The following is a 17,710-nucleotide window of genomic DNA, read 5'->3' as shown; positions in this document are numbered from 1 at the left end:
TGTTGACCTTCCAGAATACTTACTGTTTTCATCTTTTTAACATGTTCTCAACAAAAATAATTACCTGGGTAATATTACCGAGGCTACATAGGTGAATAACAACTTCAGTGAAGAAGGGAATAAGCAAGAGAAGCCCTATTATTTTAAGTTCTATAATAAAATAAAAGGCAAATAATACCTTTTAAAATAGGCAAACTGGCATCAATACAATTCTTTAGAACAACTGATTCTAGAACCATTAAGGCGTCAAAATACAACATGAGAGTATTTAGAGAAGGGTATTAAGGATAATAACTTCAGTCATTCAAATTCCTTTCTTTCAGAATTTTTTAGTTTGAAAATATTCACAATGGCTCCCTCAGTGTATTCAAGACCTTTTAAAACATGTTCTTTTTAAATACAATGCCTACACAAACTCTTATTCACTGTCACCCTGGTTAGTCAGAGACATCTCACTCTTCTGTCATTTTCTGCTAAATTCATTCCCCATGACCCTTTGTGTGAAGAAAGCTGAGTTCTTTAGCAATTGTAGGGTCCTGAGGGTAAACAACTCATAGACACCGTATACTATTGTGTGAATTTTCCTAAAACACGTGTCTTTTAAAAGAAGAAAATATTTTACAGCTGTTAGTTTTCTATACAAACCTCACCACTTTATCCTTTAGTTAACCTGTTCAGCCATATGTTTAGTAAGATGTGTTGACTGTTAATAGATATACCATCTGCTCTTTATAATAATTATATTCTATTTTTACTTGATGCTGAAGACCTTCAGTGAGTAGAAAATGGCATTCCAGCCATACAATTATTAAACCTTAACTCTAAAGTAATCAGAAAGGCAATAAAATTGCACTGATGATTTTTCTCCTAGAGAAAACCTCCACTTCTCTTACATCTTCCAAAAACAAAGTGCTTGTTAAATCAATCTATCTATCTATCTATATGCAAATATATATACATTTTTTAATCACATCACTGTTTTGCTACTCATCAACTCAGTGCAGAAGTTTCAATGGATGGACATTTCACATTTTTCTATCCAGGCCTGGTTTTAAATTATTAGAGGTCAAGTAACTACTCTAAGAAATTAGAAGATATGAAATATTTGTGAAGATTTTCTCTCTTCCTGTTATTTCAACACAATAACTTTTTAAAAATACTGACCTAGTGATTAACTTTTCAAAAATCAGTAGACCCAGAAATATATTTGGAGCTTTTTCCTATACCTTACTTTACCACAAGGAATGTAATATTTGAGATCCAGTTTCTGTATTTGCCTTTTGCTTATGCAAGAAAGTTTCTTTACCTTTCCATTGTCTTTTTAAGATTAGAAGCAATGGAAACATTTCTCCTACTGTTTATTTTAAAAAATCAAGTAAATTTCCAAAAACAATTACAGTCATATAAAGTAACCCTGAATTCTCTCCATTGATTTTTAACATTTATATAATATATCTTACTCAAAATAAAAAGAGGCTATTATATTTCATTAAACAAATTAGGTTTTGTGTGAATTTGTTCTAAATGATGCTCATTCATCTAGTTCATGACATTAGAATCTCTTGATCCTGACTATATTTGGTCCACTACTAATGAGGATCAAGACAGAATTAACAGTTAATATTTATTGAAAGTTAAATGACTTATATTAATATATATTATTTTCTAGTAGTATAGGCAGAGTTGTCAATATTCCCTAACCTCAGGCAACTTGCCTGTAACATGATAATGTATACCACTCATGGAGTGTCACTCTGCCCCAAGCACTGTACTAGATGCTTTATATTCAGTTAGCTTGTTGGATTCTCATCATAACCCTGATAGCTCAGGTACGGTGATACATATATCACAAATAAGGAAACAGAAACTTAGAAAGAGTAAATCATTTGGCAAGGTCTCTCAGACAGCAAGAGGCAAAATGGAGATTTGAGACCCACTATGTCTGATTCCAAAGTCCATGCCCTTTAGACTCTACTCACTCCACAAGATTATTTATTGCCTTAAATTTCTCCCATGAGAAAAACTGCCAGAAGCAAATTCTATCATCAGTACAGATGCGAATACTAAGGGGCCTTTTACTGTATCATATGAATGGGGTTTTAAACATATAGCTTCAAAATTATTCTTAACTCTAATAAACTGAAGTCTGAGAAATGATTCTGAAATAACATTTAAAAGATAGAAGGCAAAGTTTACTGGAGGCCAAAATAAATAGAAAAATTCTTTCCTTTTTTTATCAATAGTTGTTTATGTTTTCCTGCTACAGTCACCTTCTTGGAGTCCCTAGACTGTCCCAATATCCCTTTCACACCCAGTGGAGATGGCAACTTCAAAATCTTCCTTTATTGCCTTCTCTTCTCATTTGCATTGCTGGAGTTAAGCTCTGTGCAGCAGCGTGAGCTCTGGGACAGTTCTTATATAAATCAATAAGATATAGGGATTTTTATTTATTGTGATAGCAAACTTTATTAAATATTTTTTTCAGAATAGCTACATTCCCACAAGGCTGCTTCCATAAAATTTTCAATGGGATCTTGTGTGAAATTAAATTCAAATATATTTACTTTTGAAAGCTTCCTCCATGGCCTCCTATTAACCATCCAGGGTAGGAGAAATCCAAATGTGGATTTAAGAACTGCTACCACTGCTTGGTAAATTAAATTCAGTTAAGTAGAAAATAGAGAAATAATTTTCCATCTCTGAATGAAAAAAGATTCTTTATATTTTTTGTAATTACTCGTTAAATACATTAATGACTTTCTGGAAATAACTAATGTTTTATTAAGTTAACAATGACTGGCTCTTTGCTGAATATTACATTCTAGCCAGCCCAGTTGTAGTTCAGTTAATGTCATGTGTCACTTGCTTATTGAGTTCAGTTTTCTAACACAATGATCAGAGAATGGACTATCATAACCCTGCAAAGGACAATCTGATATATTCATATGTGGGTGAAAAGAGTAATCTCCTCTGATAATAGGTAGCTAAATATACAACCACTGGATTCCTTCTCAACTTTCTAAGAATCTCTCAGATGGACTAGATACTACTTTCTTTCTCTTGTCTCTATCCTGCTCAAGGAAGAACTCTAACATCTAAACCACAAGTTCTCTAACTAGGGAACGTAACTATTTAAAGCATTGGTTCTCAATTGTGAGCACATGCAAGTTCAACTGTGATATTTACTAGAATGTTGATTACTGGGCTACATTCTTCAGAGACAGATTCAGTAGATCTGGAGCTAAAGCCCAGATATCTGTATTTTAAATGCTTCTGATGATCCTACTGATGTAAATGGTTCACAGATGACAATATAGAAAGTGTATTTTTCAACCATCAATGTGAGTTCTCATTCTCATCATTCAATGAAAGTTGCCAGGATCACCTCTGAGAACTCTCCTTCTAATTGGAAATATCTTATCCAAGTGAAAATTGGTTTGAAAAAGGAAAAATTGGTACATAAGAGAAGTATGAGTTTAATAGGCCACAATATAAAACACTGAGTTCAAGAGTGCTAACTATGAAAAATTTATAGAAGGGAGGAATGGGAATTCTGCACATCTTTATGTTACCAGATCTACCTATGGGCACATTCAAAGGTTTCTCAATTCCCCTGAAATCTCCTCCAAGAATGGATTAAAAGGAAATTAGTTGCAGAGAACTGATAAGCATTTATAGCCAAGAAGGCATTTCTCAACAAATACTGAGGTTCTAATGCTTTTAGTGGTGGTGAATTTAATATGAACACTTACTTTAAAAGCCTTCCATTGTCACTTATTAATGAAAATGAAATACTGATTGTCATATTTAAGCTGTCAAGATAGTAGATTAAATCTTCTAAGTTGCTAGAGAAGAAGCTTTATTTGCTAGAACCTAAGATTGAAAAATAAACAGTTGTCTTTGTCTTTTGGGTTATATTTTTAAGCCTGTTTTGCTTTGGAGAAATGTTCTATAATCCTCAGACATTTTTAGCTTTATAATGAATGTCTCTTAAGAATATAATTCATCTATACCCTTTACACATTTGAGAGGTAAGGTTGGTTTTTAGTTCTGCTCTCGAATAACCAATTCAGCAAGTCCAGGGCCCTTTTAATAATCCTGTACTGCATGTGACATCTTACAAAAGTCTTTGGCATCTGATTTTTAACAGCAAATGCTCTGTAGATAGCATAGGGAAAGATTGTTATAGGCCCAGAGTTCTTGCAACTTAAATAAATTAAAGACTCTATGGTTGAGAGGTTTGTTCTTTTTTTTCTTTATATTAATAGAAATAATGGATGACTGTTCAACTAATTGCAATGGAAATGGAGAGTGTATCTCTGGCCATTGTCATTGTTTCCCAGGATTCCTTGGACCTGACTGTGCTAGAGGTAATGTTGCTCTGTGATTCTGATTGGTCTAGGGAAATAGATGTCATTTGAGAACTCTGAATTAGTACTAGTAGTAATAATAGAAGTAGCAGCTGTGCTCCACCACTGCCACCAAATGCAAAGTACCTACTCTACCAGGTGCTGTTCTAAATGCTTTGCATTATCTCTTTTAATTCCTGTGTCCTACGATAGCCTTATGAGGTAGGTCTATATTAATCCCAGTTTTGTGAGCAAAGGAAGATTTCAAAGAGGTTATATAACATCAAAATTTACCTAATAGCTGGAATTTATACCCAGATTGTCAACCAAACCACTCTGTCATACTTATATTATCTTCATAAATTCATTCATAATAGACTGAGTTTAAAAGTGGGCAAAGTTACTGTGTGCTTATACACACCAGTGTAACTGAAAGGGGTGGGTGATCACAATTTTGTAAGTAGCCTAGAAAGTAAAGACTGGCAAGTCAGAAATTAATTTCAGGAAATGACCATTTCTTAGACTTGCCCATAGTTTAATTCTTGAAAAGCCTATGGTAAATCACACCATGTTTTCTCATAGGCTTGCACTTATTGTTTTAGAGATGCTTTCTGATTATTTTCAATGTATTCTTAAGGTTCCCAGTAGGCTAATACTTTAATCTCAAATTTCTCAGACACTCAGTTTCCTTAGATTAAATCCCATTTGCCACAGAATTCTAAAGCACTAGCTAGGTTCCCAGCACCATGATAGATCACAAAGAATGGGAGATAGGGAGAGTGGTGATAGTTGACATTTAAAAAGTGAATAAAATAGAAAATACAGGCTTTATACTGAAGAAAAAAACCCATAATTTTCATAGGGAGACAAACAATGACAAAACAGAACAAATGTTCTAATAAAAGTCTGCACAATATATTACAGATGTAGACATCTGTCCATTATAAATTTAACTGCACAACTTTTTAAAGATAATGTTGTATAGTATAAATAATTCCCTATTTATTAGCTCTAAATTTTCAGGTTTTGCTTCCTAAGAGCAGTATATATCTGCTTGAGGAAGAAAAACCATAAAAGAGAAAACCCCTAGCTGCTGCTGCTGCTGCTGCTGATGATGATGATGATGAATAAAATGGAGAAAATGGTAGAATCAACAGCAAATACTCAATATAATATCTCCATTCAGGGTATCTTTATCGTTTACCCCACTCCTGTAAGAGGAAAATTCTATGTTTGTAATCACGAACATATGCCTATTTATTTAATAAAGAGTAGGACAGAAATAGTGCTTTTTTAGCCTGAAATATTATATAAGAATCAATAAAAAATTGCTCTTTGGAGATTTTGAAAGCATTACGAGGACATTACAAGTTCATTTACCAACCTTCAGATTCATGCCCTGTTCTGTGTGGTGGGAATGGAGAATATGAGAAAGGACACTGCGTCTGCCGGAATGGCTGGAAGGGACCAGAATGCGATGTTCCAGAAGAGCAATGCATTGACCCAACGTGCTTTGGCCACGGCACCTGCATCATGGGAGTCTGCATCTGTGTGCCAGGATACAAAGGAGAAATATGTGAGGAAGGTGAGAGCCCCATTTAAATCTATTGCTACAGCCTTTTCTCTCTGAATTTTCAGTCTGTGCTTCTAATAGGGATGCAAGTATTCTTTGTGAACAATAAATGCTAACATATCCTTAGTACATGTGCAGAGGGGTGGGATTAGGAAAGCTCATGTCTCTTCTGACAGTCTAATATTTTACATGAGACTGTATCTAAAACACCTGCAGAGCAGAAATGAAAAAAATTGTTTTCCTACTTATTTCTAATATTGTTTAATAAATTTGAGAATTTAGAATTTCCATACGGATGATTTTTCTCTGTTAATTCATATGCTTTCCTGATTACAGAGTGCATTATGCTACATCTCACTTTAAAGAAAGCAATAAAAATAATGATATATGCACATTTGGAGCCATTATGCAAATGTTTTCTTTGGGAGTAATTTGTAATTACCATTATTATTATTATTGCTTTAAATTTTTTATTTTTACATACCTCATGCTGAAACTTGACCTCTGTGCCTAAGGAAGCAGGCTTACCACTAATGAGTTTCAAACCAGTGCCTTTATATTAAATTTACCCCAAAGGAGTCTTTACAAAAATATTTTGAAATGGCAATAGTTTCATCATTTAAAGAGATGCTTTGGAAAATAAGTTTACTAGTAATCAGACCTTTTTCATGCCACATTCCTCAAACAAGACTGATTTCACAAATAATATTAAACCATTACCATGGGAGATGGTCTCATCACAACTGTTGTTCAGGAAAGAGGCTGCCAAAAATGCACTATAATTGCTTTTTAAAGATGGCTCATTAAAGACTATTACACAGCATTCTAAAGGGTTTAATCTCATTCCAGTCCATGAACAAGAAAGACTTCAGCTTTCTACCTCCCATTAGCAATAGTAGAATTTGGGTTTGAAGATTTTATGTGTTCCAATGATATGTGTTCCAGTGAATGGTATTGGGCCTCCACAAGGCACTGGAGTTCCTAAGTTTGTTTTAAAAGTTGTTTTAGTGACGATCCAACTATAGTCATTATATTTAACTTGTAAATTCAGATACCACATGGACACACACACTGCTAACAAAAATGGTGTCTATTACAATATCTACACCTTGCCATGAAAATCATGTAACTAATTATTTTAGACTCTTCTAATTTAAATTTTGTAAGCAGTTGAAGAAAGATTTATCTTAAATTTGCCTTCTCTGAGGTCACTAAGAAAATTGTTAGTACAACCAAAATAGCAAGGGACGATGCTCATCAGATTTAATGGTGTACACTTTTCAAATACAATAGGAAAAAAGTATTCTTCAGACATGACTGAGCAGCAAACCACAGGCTGAATTGAGCCTACAGATGGATTTTGTTTGACTCACATATGCCATGTTGTTTTGTTGTTGTTCAATGTGACTTAGTTGCCAAAATTTAAAAGTAGAGGAGTGTCATATAAAAATTGCTATTTCTGGTCACTCTTGACTACTATAAAATCTGATGACCTTGAGCCCACATTGCTACATGATGGCAATCTGCTAGATCCAAGTAGCAGCAGCTGTTCCCTTTAATCAGGATACTTGGTTTCAGTTTGCTCCAAACATACTGTTTTCTTACATCCAGCCCATTTCATCCATATATGGCCCCTTTAGCTCCATGATTTTGTGCCTCTGATTTAAATATAACTTTGTGATGACTTACATGAATACAGTGCAGCAGGCCTCTTAAGAAAATAAGATGTATTGTTAAATATTTTGTTTATTAAGATTATTTTCCTTTAATATAACAAAAGGGGCTCCTTCTAAAACAATCTATATACTTTCTCTCTCTGTTCAAATGATGAATCAAATTAGATGTGCCTTTGTGTGTTTATTTACTGACTAGCTCAGGTATTAATGTATTGTGCTAATGACTCTGAGATCTTGGGTTAATTATAATGGCAATAACACTAGTTATCTTAGTTAGACTTAGTCTGTTCCATGGCCACAAGTCACACCTTACAGCTAAACCAGTCTTTCAAATGCAAGCAGTTTGTATCAGTCTGTCTATTTCTATTTCTGCAAAAGTAATTCAAAGTATGCATGCTCGATAAATATTTTAATCTCATTTGTATACAAAGACTGGAACTTTGGAAGTAACCTTCCCATTTTGCTATAAAAAGGTTACTTGGTTAAAAGCCCAAAACAATTTTCCCCAAGGCACATACAGGAACCTACCTCCAGAAAGGCTTATAACTTTGTTAAAATGTAGAAAATTTTCCAGAATCATAGAAACAGAGACAAATGGAATCAGGTCTGTGATATTCTCAGACGCTAGAAACTATGTCACAGTATCCTGATAGGAGAAATCATAAATAAAATAATTTTTGAATTAGGTTTAAAGTGTTGCGTTTTTAGTGCTTCTAAGGAATAAATGAGAGATTGGAATAAATGAGAGATTAAAATAAATTGTTATAAATTTCATTATTTCATACAAACCGCAGTCACCTAGCCTAATAACTTGAACAATCCAAATTTAATTTTTTTTTTGTTGACTCCACTAGGCACATCAACTTAAAGTCATTTCTGGAGTTCTAATTCCAATTTCAGAAAAGATAAGGAATGACTTACCACAAATTCTTGGGCCTTTCTTCAAAACTGAGGAATTCCTGTTGAAGGCCCACAGTGGAGTCCACCCCCCCATTTTTGTAGGGTTGCTACACACTGTTCACAATTTCACATACCATGTGTGATTTTCTTCTCCTAAATGTAGGTTGCAACCTTTATGATACTCTACCATATTTTTAAGTGTTAATAATCTTATGATTTGAACACAGTGTTTGCATGAGTCATTTTATTGCCCAATTAAAGCTACATTAATGATATGATACTAGGAAATCAATGTGAGTATCTCAGTTTCATTATCCTGCACCTGTTCCCTATTAACCTTCCCTCTCCCTTTATTTGGACCTTCAGAGGATTGCTTAGATCCAATGTGTTCCAGCCATGGCATCTGTGTAAAAGGAGAATGTCACTGTTCCACTGGCTGGGGAGGAGTCAACTGTGAAACTCCACTTCCTATATGTCAAGAGCAGTGCTCAGGACATGGAACTTTTCTTCTGGATACTGGAGTATGCAGCTGTGATCCCAAGTGGACAGGATCTGACTGCTCAACAGGTACATTGGAGTTATTTCCTTTTCTTCCTTCCTCTGCTCCTAAGTTCTAAATGATCCTTTATTTAACACAGAGAACTACCTTAAAGTACTCCTTAAATTCTGATATGCCTTGATATGTGTCTTTTTAGTTTTATCCTTCCTGAAGTATACTGAGCTTTGTGAATCATAAGATCCTTTCAGGTATGAAGTTTAGTATTTACTGCATTTCATTTACAACATGATGCTACTGTTTGTTTCTTCATCTTATTTTTTGTTATGGTAGGTTTGTGTCTTGCAGCTTTTGTTCATATTCTGTATTCTTCTCTCGTTATTTCATTCATTTCAAGTCTCCTACTATCAGTGCTATGGAGATTGTTTCAAATCTCTTATCTCCCCAAACTTGGGAAATCAGGCATTTGCATTTGATGTCCCATCACTTGAAAACACAACTTAGCCAAGAACTCCTCTCCATTTTATATATTGCCATATTGCTACACAATTCCTATTTTCACAACATCGCTTTCCTTTTCCCTTTCCCTGCCCCAACATCTTCCACACTTCTCCATTGTCTGAGAATAAACTTTTAAGTATCTTATCCTGTTATCAAAAGTTCACCATAAACTATTCAAATCTCTTATGTCCAGCCTGTAGTCTACTTCTGTTTCCTTCATAAATTCCTCCTTCTGCCCAAATAATCTGTATGCACTCTTTACTCCCAAGGCATCTTATTTTCACACTTGTTTTCTATGTCTTTTTCTCATCATGGAATGTTATTTTCATTCCCCCTAGGAAAATACACCAAGACCAATTACAATTTTAGTCATTCCATAAAACCATTCCTGATCACATCAATAAGAATCCCTGAAATGCATCCCATCTGCATTGCTAGAGAGCACACAAGACATTGTGATGTAGGTATTTGTGCACATGGCTTGTTTTTCTACCTGAATTATAAACACTGAAAAAAATTGGCCATTCTTTATACATTTTTCTTATCTCCAGATTTCATGCTCATTAAATGAGTAGAATTAGTAAACGAAAACTCCTAAAAAGGCTTTGCCTATGAATTTTGTCAAGGATGCATAATTACATGTGGTAAGCAGAAGGAATCAGTGTACTGTGGAACTGTTGGTACCACTAAATTAGCTCATGATCTACACTAAGGAAACAGGAGGAGAATGATAAGATATTTAATTCTAACTTAACATTTTACCATAATTCTAACCAAACTTCACTAAAATTTTTTTGCCTCACATAGAAATAATATGAGAGACAAGATTTTAAAATTTCAGAAAATTATCAAAATGCTAAAGGTAATAATAAATGCAAATCTTAAAAACCATTCATTTATATATCTAACAAATATAGAAGTATTTGTTATGAGTTTGGCTTGGTGTTTTGTGCCAGGGATGTAGTGGTAAATGAGATGGATGTGGTTCTTGCACAGATGATCTTATGGTATAGTGCAAGTGACACATTGAACATGTTAAGAGAGGGTTACAAAAGCAGAGTTACTGGGTATTGTGGTATTGCATAGTAAAGACCTAATATGATTATTAATTTTTTATTAAATGTTACTGAATACCTCCAACTTTCCATGTTTCAGTTATAGTATTCAGTCTAGAGCTTCAAGTAAAATAATATTAATGTTAGCATTATTATTAGTATACACATGGTAGTCACTATTCTAAGTGTTGCACATATATGAATTTATTTTGAGTTAAGTGTAATAGTTATACCCACTTTGCAGATGATCAAACTGAGGCACAGAGAGGTGAGGGAAATAACTTGCCCAAAGTTACCCATATAACAAGTATTGGAGTCAGAATTTGGACTAAGTTGTTCTGGCTTTACAGTCCCTGCATTTAATCACAATACTGTACTGTACTCTAGGTGTCTCTTGTCTAATTAATCATATATAAAAAAATCATTGTTGGGACATGTCCAGGGCCATGAGCCACAGATCGAAAAAGAGGGAGCAGTAAGTTGTTTCTGTGGGAAAGGCCTTAAGTCAGATAAGATGTTATAGAAGTCTGTACATTCTAACTCTAGAAAGATGATTCATATTCATCAGTTGGAAAGAGAGAAAAGAGATTTTTAAGCAGAAGGAATAGTTTAACTAATGAAATAAAAGATATAAATCTAAATAAAACACTTGGAGATTTATAAACCATTGGATTAGTTATAGACAAAGGGTGAAGGAGATTAAACCTGTGAGAAAGCAGGGACCAGAACAGAGAGAGCTTAACAAAGTTTGCTAAGACACTTACATTTCCTCTTGATACAACAGGAAAGCACTGAGTGCTTTAAAACAAACTATAGTTAAGATTGTTCAATCTAATGGCAACTGAAAAGACCAGTTGGAGATGAATGGTATACGCAACTAAGAGACAAATACTGTGTGGTGTTTTGGAGTGATCTAAGAACATTATGGTGGGAAGAGTCTGAATTGAAACTGCAGTTATAAGAATGATGAGGTGGAGACAAATCAGAGAGTGAGTTTTCATGGCAGATTGGAGGGGGAGCCAGGTGATTGATTTAAAGGAAGTACCACCAACTGAGGAAGAAAGAGAATACAGGCAGAAAACCTTATTTAAGACAGAGGGGCCAGATAAGGTGCTGATTTGTAGATCTGATATTGGAGGCATACACAGAAGATCCAGATAGACATACATGTCCAGTGAGTGCCTGATAATCAAGAAAGAAACTTACAGAAGAATCCTGACCTAGAGGCAAACATTATTATGTAGTTTGGATCATAGGCCTGTGGCATGTCCTTGATTATCCACGGAAAATACAGAAATTGAGAATAAAGAAAGTCAGAACCCTGGAGAAGATCAACATGTATTTACAATAATAGTGTTCTTCACATTGTGTCAAATATTTATCTCTTCGTATGTGACTGCATAAGTGTGTATTGATTGAATAGTGATTCCATGTCATATAATTGTTCCTTCAGACCACACAGATCCCTTCCTAATACCTCAAAATTGAGTAAACTTTCTGGTAAAGCACCACTCACCAGTTGCATAAATTCAAATATTTATATCTACAATGAATTAATATTAAATTTAATATAGAGTTTTTTTCCCCTCTCACCCATACTCCCTAACATGAAAAGTCATGTACCTGTTCTCTTGGCAAAGAAAATCACAGGAGATAAAAAGGCTAAGTGTGAACATTCCTCTAAAATCCCCCTCCTTTCTTCTTCCAGACTTAGTACCCTAAACACCACCCTACTCCTCCCTCACCCCCAAAAATCCTTAACTCACAAAAGCAAGTCAAATGATGAGAGAAAATGGTAGCTTCTATTTTAGTTTGGATATGTAATGTCCCCCAAAGGCCCATGTGTGAAAGGATTTTTTCCCAGCCCATGACACTATTGGAAGATGGTAGAACCGAAAAGAGATAGGACCTAGTAGGAGGAAGTTAGGTCACTGAGTGCATGCCTCAGGAGGGGTGCTGGTTTCTTCCTTCTCTCTCCTTTGCTCCCTGGTCATCATAAGGTGAGTGGTTTCCTCTGCCACACACTCCCATAATGAAGTACTGCCTCTGCACACACCCAAAAGCAACAGATCCACGAACCACAGATTAAAACCTCTGAAGCTGTGAGACAAAATAGACCTTTCCTCCTTGTAGGTTGATTATCTCAGATATGTGTTACAGTAACAGAAAGCTAACACAGGTCCATATAATATTGGATTTGGAAGGAAGTATAGAGATAATCTGGTCCAGTGCTTCTCAAATATGGTAGTGTCTAGTCCAATTGCCTCAGCATCCCTGAGGATTCTAACGCACCAACCAAAGAAAAGAGGTTAGGTGGTTTTTCCCAAGGCAAATGGTGAGAACTGCTGCACTAGCCTAATCTCTTCCTTTCATTTGCCAAATATTTATTGAGCCACTACTATATCTCCATCAGTATTTGAGGCAATATTATATAATGAAGGATGAAACATAATAAATATGATTTAGGAGACGCATGTGAACATTAAATATCATGCACTAAGTGCTAACAGAGAGAGATGCAATGTACAGGAGTGTTTAACATTATCTTAAGGTCTAGGATGTGATTATAAAAAAAATTTAGATTGTGAATGTTCATGTATGTCATGCTTAAGAGTTTACTTGGTTCTGAAACAATGGAAAAATCATAGGAGGAGTTTAAAGAGGGTGACCATTTTAAATCACCCTGGAAATGGTTTGGAGAATATACTAAAAAATTGTGGAGAATTTGTTATAAAGGAATTTAAGTGCATGTGCAAAGGAAAGAACAGCTGTGATACAAGTTAAGAAATAGTACTTGGTGACTCTATGGGTATAAATGGAGTCAGGGACTTTAACTCTGTTTTCTACATTGGAATATTGCATGTATAGGTAACACCACTAATTGAGACATGAAATGTTTATCTGTTAAAGAAATTTTCATTGAGCACCTACTTTGTGCCATGTCCTGTGCTCTTGGGCTGCATCAGTAAGGAAAACAGATTTCTCCACTAGTGGAGCTTGCAGTCTGGCATGGAGAGGTAGCAAACAATGATAAAGAAATATGTGAGTATTTGAAACATGAGGAGACTGAGAATCATAGAGGTTAAATAACTCGGTCTAAGATCAAAGACCTGGTTAGTTGCAAAGCTGTGAGTAAAAACCAGGTCTGCTGATTTCATGCTATGTCTAGCGTTCTTTTCACCCCACTGTCTCCACCCCTGCCCATGGAAGACAGAAGTTAGAGAAGGATATAGAACTCAGGTGAGTAAATTAGCTTACTGAAAAAGAAGATGAAGGACCTCAAATACCAAGGGCATGAATGGCACATTTTTGTACAGAGATCCTGAACCAAAGCTGCATTCATCTATTCTGGGCCCAATAGAAAAGCTCACTAGAAACATATCTTGCTCACAGAAGCAAAAGGGTGAATAGGTATGATCTCAAACTCAGCAGCCTCTCAGGCAAAAGGCTTCCTAATAAAACTACCAAATTGGAAAATAGGAAAAGGAAATGCCTTCCAAATCTCCAGTGTCATGGTAGGAATGGTCCTTCTGTGATTTTTAAGCTCCATAAAGGTTGTTCCCACAGAGAATATTTAACCATCTAGATGATCTCACTGTGCATACTTTTAATTGAGTGTGCTCAGTACAGGAAGCAATTTAACATCTGATTCTTATAATGGATCATGTCATTTCAAAGGTGGATATGCTCTTTGCCATTGATCATTTTCTTCCTCTAGGCACATGAAGCTTAGCTGTTAGCATGTTAACTGTGCTGCTCTTATACCAAGGGGACTTCAGTGAATGGTTTACTGATTATTTTCAGTCTGTTTTTCTAAGTATGAATATAGTTAGCAGCCCTAAATTGATACTTGATATAGACTTCTTTAACCTGATAGTCTCATGGCACTTCACAAAGTTTAACTCATTAGTCTTTAAAAATACCTCAAAGGGAATACAATAGAAGCTTGTTAGATCATGGTTTGGATGTGGATATACCACAGGTCAAATCATGCTCCCTTAAAAGATAACTCCTTGCTGTAAAAATCACAGTAATACATTTAGCTTTTTCTAAGTGTACTGGCCCTAGCATCTGAGATCAGCATTGTAAAATGTGTCTACAATATTTCTTTTGTAAAATCTGGCTTCTCCTGGTCACATGGTCTTTGAGAAAAAGCATAAAATAAAGTTAGAACTTTATAGTCTTCTCACCCATTCCCTGTATTGTTGAATATAACAGAAAAAATCATGAGAGGTAAGCATTTACAAAAAGAAGACAACTCTTGCTCTTTCTCTACCACAATATCTTCTTATTCTTTGCGTCTTAGAAAAGAATTAATCAGTTGCATAGATGTTTAGATGTTTCTAAACATACTGTTTACTATGAGAATAAAGTACAAAGTACTATCATTATGTACTTCATCCAAAGAGGATTAGTTCCTGAAGATGTTAAAAGGATCTGTTAAAAAGACACTTGTTTTTAAGCCATCCTATAACATGTTTTTATCTTGTCCATATAGAAAACTCAGTATGTGTGTGCATGCACATGTGTACATGCATGTATTCACAGAATGATGACTTTGAGTATCTCACTTTATTTCATTGAATATTAGCTGCCTCATTTGTAAAATGGCTGATTAGCCAAAAGGCCCTGGAGGTCTTTTTCAACACTGAGTTCTATGACTCTTGATCCTGTATATTAGGCTATTGAGGCTGATTATGAATTGTTCATGGATATAGTCTATAAACTTCTTTAACTCCATAATGTTTATGGTGAGATAATATTAATCGAAAATATTTTTGTTCTCATTAAGTATATTCCCATTTTGATATATAGATCTTGTTGTTGGAGGATTTACCTGTGTATGTGGAGATTCACATACATACAAATATAAATGTGTATATATATATATGTGTATATATATATATGCATATATCTTCATTATAACAATGTCTCATTATGTTTTTAAATGTTCCCTAAAGGATGGTGATATGCATCTACTAATAAAACAGATAATTAGAGCAGGAAGTTGTAAGAGGCTCATATAATTATTGTTGCTAGGGAAACTTTCCTTGATTATACAAGTACCATATGCTTTAAAAACATTATTAGTTTCCTCCTGTCTTTAAAGTGCCAATAATCAAAAGGTTTTCATCTGACTATATGTCTAGTACATGTAATGCATCACTTTTTCGCAATTTCCAGAAATTGCTAAGGCCTTTTAAATTGACTTGTGTGTACAGAAGTATTATTTTCTTCCAAATATTATAGTTATGGCAGGGTCATACATGCTGTTTGATAAAGAAGCTTTGTTAAAAATGTAATGCAGGTGCTCTAGGAATGACTGAGTAGCATTCATTCATCATGTAACTGAAGGGTGTGGACATACTCAAATATTAAGTACCTAGAATTTGGCAACTTCAATAGAAAAGAAATCATTAATGTAACTAGAATTGGAACCCATGATTGCAGGTAATTTTCCTTCTGTGTTCTGGAAACATATCCATATTTATTAGGAATGGTAGCTAAAATTCTCAGAAAAAAATAAACCCTTTTTTTATTAGTGAGTAAGAGTGTTAATATATCATAATGCTACAGATCCCCTGGACTTAAAAAAAAATTTCAGATAACACTCATCACTGAAACATGATGGGGGAGAAAGGGTTATAATGCTTTTTAGTGTAAAAAGATAAAAGACTTATGACTTGCATATAGGCTTAATTATCTTTAACTTGATATTCAAGGTATAATAGCCTGTGTTCAAATTCATTTTAAAGTAATTATTTTTCTACTCAGTAAAAATAAGATAAAATTTAAGGTGACTTTGATTTGATTGATTGAATAAAACAACCCTCTATTTCAAACATGGCAGCTATGCCACTAACACTAAAGTGAGGTCAAAACATTAACTCGAGTTTATTGAAGTAAATGAAGTTCATTGGTGACATTAGAAATGCAACCCAAAAGCATCCTTAAGAAAATTGCAAGTTAAATTAAGACTGAATGCACAGAAATATCTTTGGGAGGTAGAAATGAAATAGGAAAAAAAATCACACTATTATAATGATTTCCTAGCAACACATTCTACTCAGACATGGTTTGCCACCCCCAAGCCTTTTTTTTGGCTCAAGTGAAAATAGAAATTGAACCAAAATATTCTGCGATATTAAAAATTTCTTATTTTTTTAAAAGAGCTCATTTAATGGTAGTAACATATGTGTGTGTGTGTGTATATACATATATATAGTGAAGTAATTTAAAGAACATCAAATATCTAATATTTTCAAAAGAATGGTTTTACATTTTGTTCTGAGACAATAAAAACCACACCTGTTATGCCATCATTAGCAGGCAGCAATGTAAAACTGCAGTGAAAGTTTTGACAATTTGACAAGATTGAAGTTAGAGATAAATTTGCAGATACTTCTCTGTAAATCTGAGCTAACTCTGCTGACTATTTCAGGATATTAAGCTTTAAATTTGTTTTTCAAACCAGGGACATATTTAAGTAAGTTGGCAATGGTGAAGCAAAAAAGTGTAAGCAAGCCTGAGAGTGAGAATGTGTGCTTATTTACATGGTTAAAGTATAGTACAATAAGCGACACATTTGGACCAACCAATAGGAACATCAAAGAAAACCAAGCACATGTTGTGTTTCACTGTTAAATGTATTCCTCTAATTTACTCAAACTCTTATTCTAAATTCCAGGTTAATTTGCTATTTGGCATTTTTCTCAATTAATATTTAGCTATATGAAGTGAAAATAGACCCAGAAAAGGATGTATCTAAAACGTGTAATTTTCCCTGTGCATGAGATCCTGTGGAGAAAGTGGCTACCTGGATGCCTACTTTCACAGTATGCCCTGCTTCCATAATAGTCTTCTGACAGGGGAGGAACACATAGAAAGATTTTGTTGTAGAGGTGGTTAAGAGGTAGAAGGAAACCAGTATTCAATCGTGCAAAAACAGTGACCAGGATTTAGGGATGAATCATAGTTAATTGTCCCAATCCTGTGTGCCAAAATCAGATGTTGGCAGCACCCCTTATGTCTCCCCCAAATAAGCTGGATGATATTATTCCTGTAATAAAAATATATTGCCTTTATCTGATAGTTTTACTTTTTCTCCAAATGTTTATTGACCCATTTTCTTTATTTCATCATCATGGCCACAATCCAAC

The 17,710-nt window shown here is 34.5% G+C and overlaps 1 protein-coding gene across 2 annotated transcripts in view; it reads left to right on the top strand.

The window, feature by feature from the left end:
- Tenm1 (teneurin transmembrane protein 1) overlaps positions 1-17,710 on the top strand; it is a 741,978-nt gene that overhangs the window by 505,676 nt on the left and 218,592 nt on the right. For both annotated transcript variants that reach the window (XM_047535396.1, XM_047535395.1), the window contains 3 exons: positions 4,269-4,370; positions 5,740-5,934; positions 8,865-9,065. In XM_047535396.1, the coding sequence (XP_047391352.1) occupies positions 4,269-4,370; positions 5,740-5,934; positions 8,865-9,065 (498 nt within the window). The remainder of the gene's footprint in view (positions 1-4,268; positions 4,371-5,739; positions 5,935-8,864; positions 9,066-17,710) is intronic.

The sequence above is a fragment of the Sciurus carolinensis genome, chromosome X, assembly GCF_902686445.1.
Source record: "Sciurus carolinensis chromosome X, mSciCar1.2, whole genome shotgun sequence".
NCBI classification, from domain to species: Eukaryota; Metazoa; Chordata; class Mammalia; order Rodentia; family Sciuridae; genus Sciurus; species Sciurus carolinensis.
The sequence above is the reverse complement of the archived record's forward strand: the minus strand, read 5'-3'. Positions and strand labels throughout refer to the sequence as shown.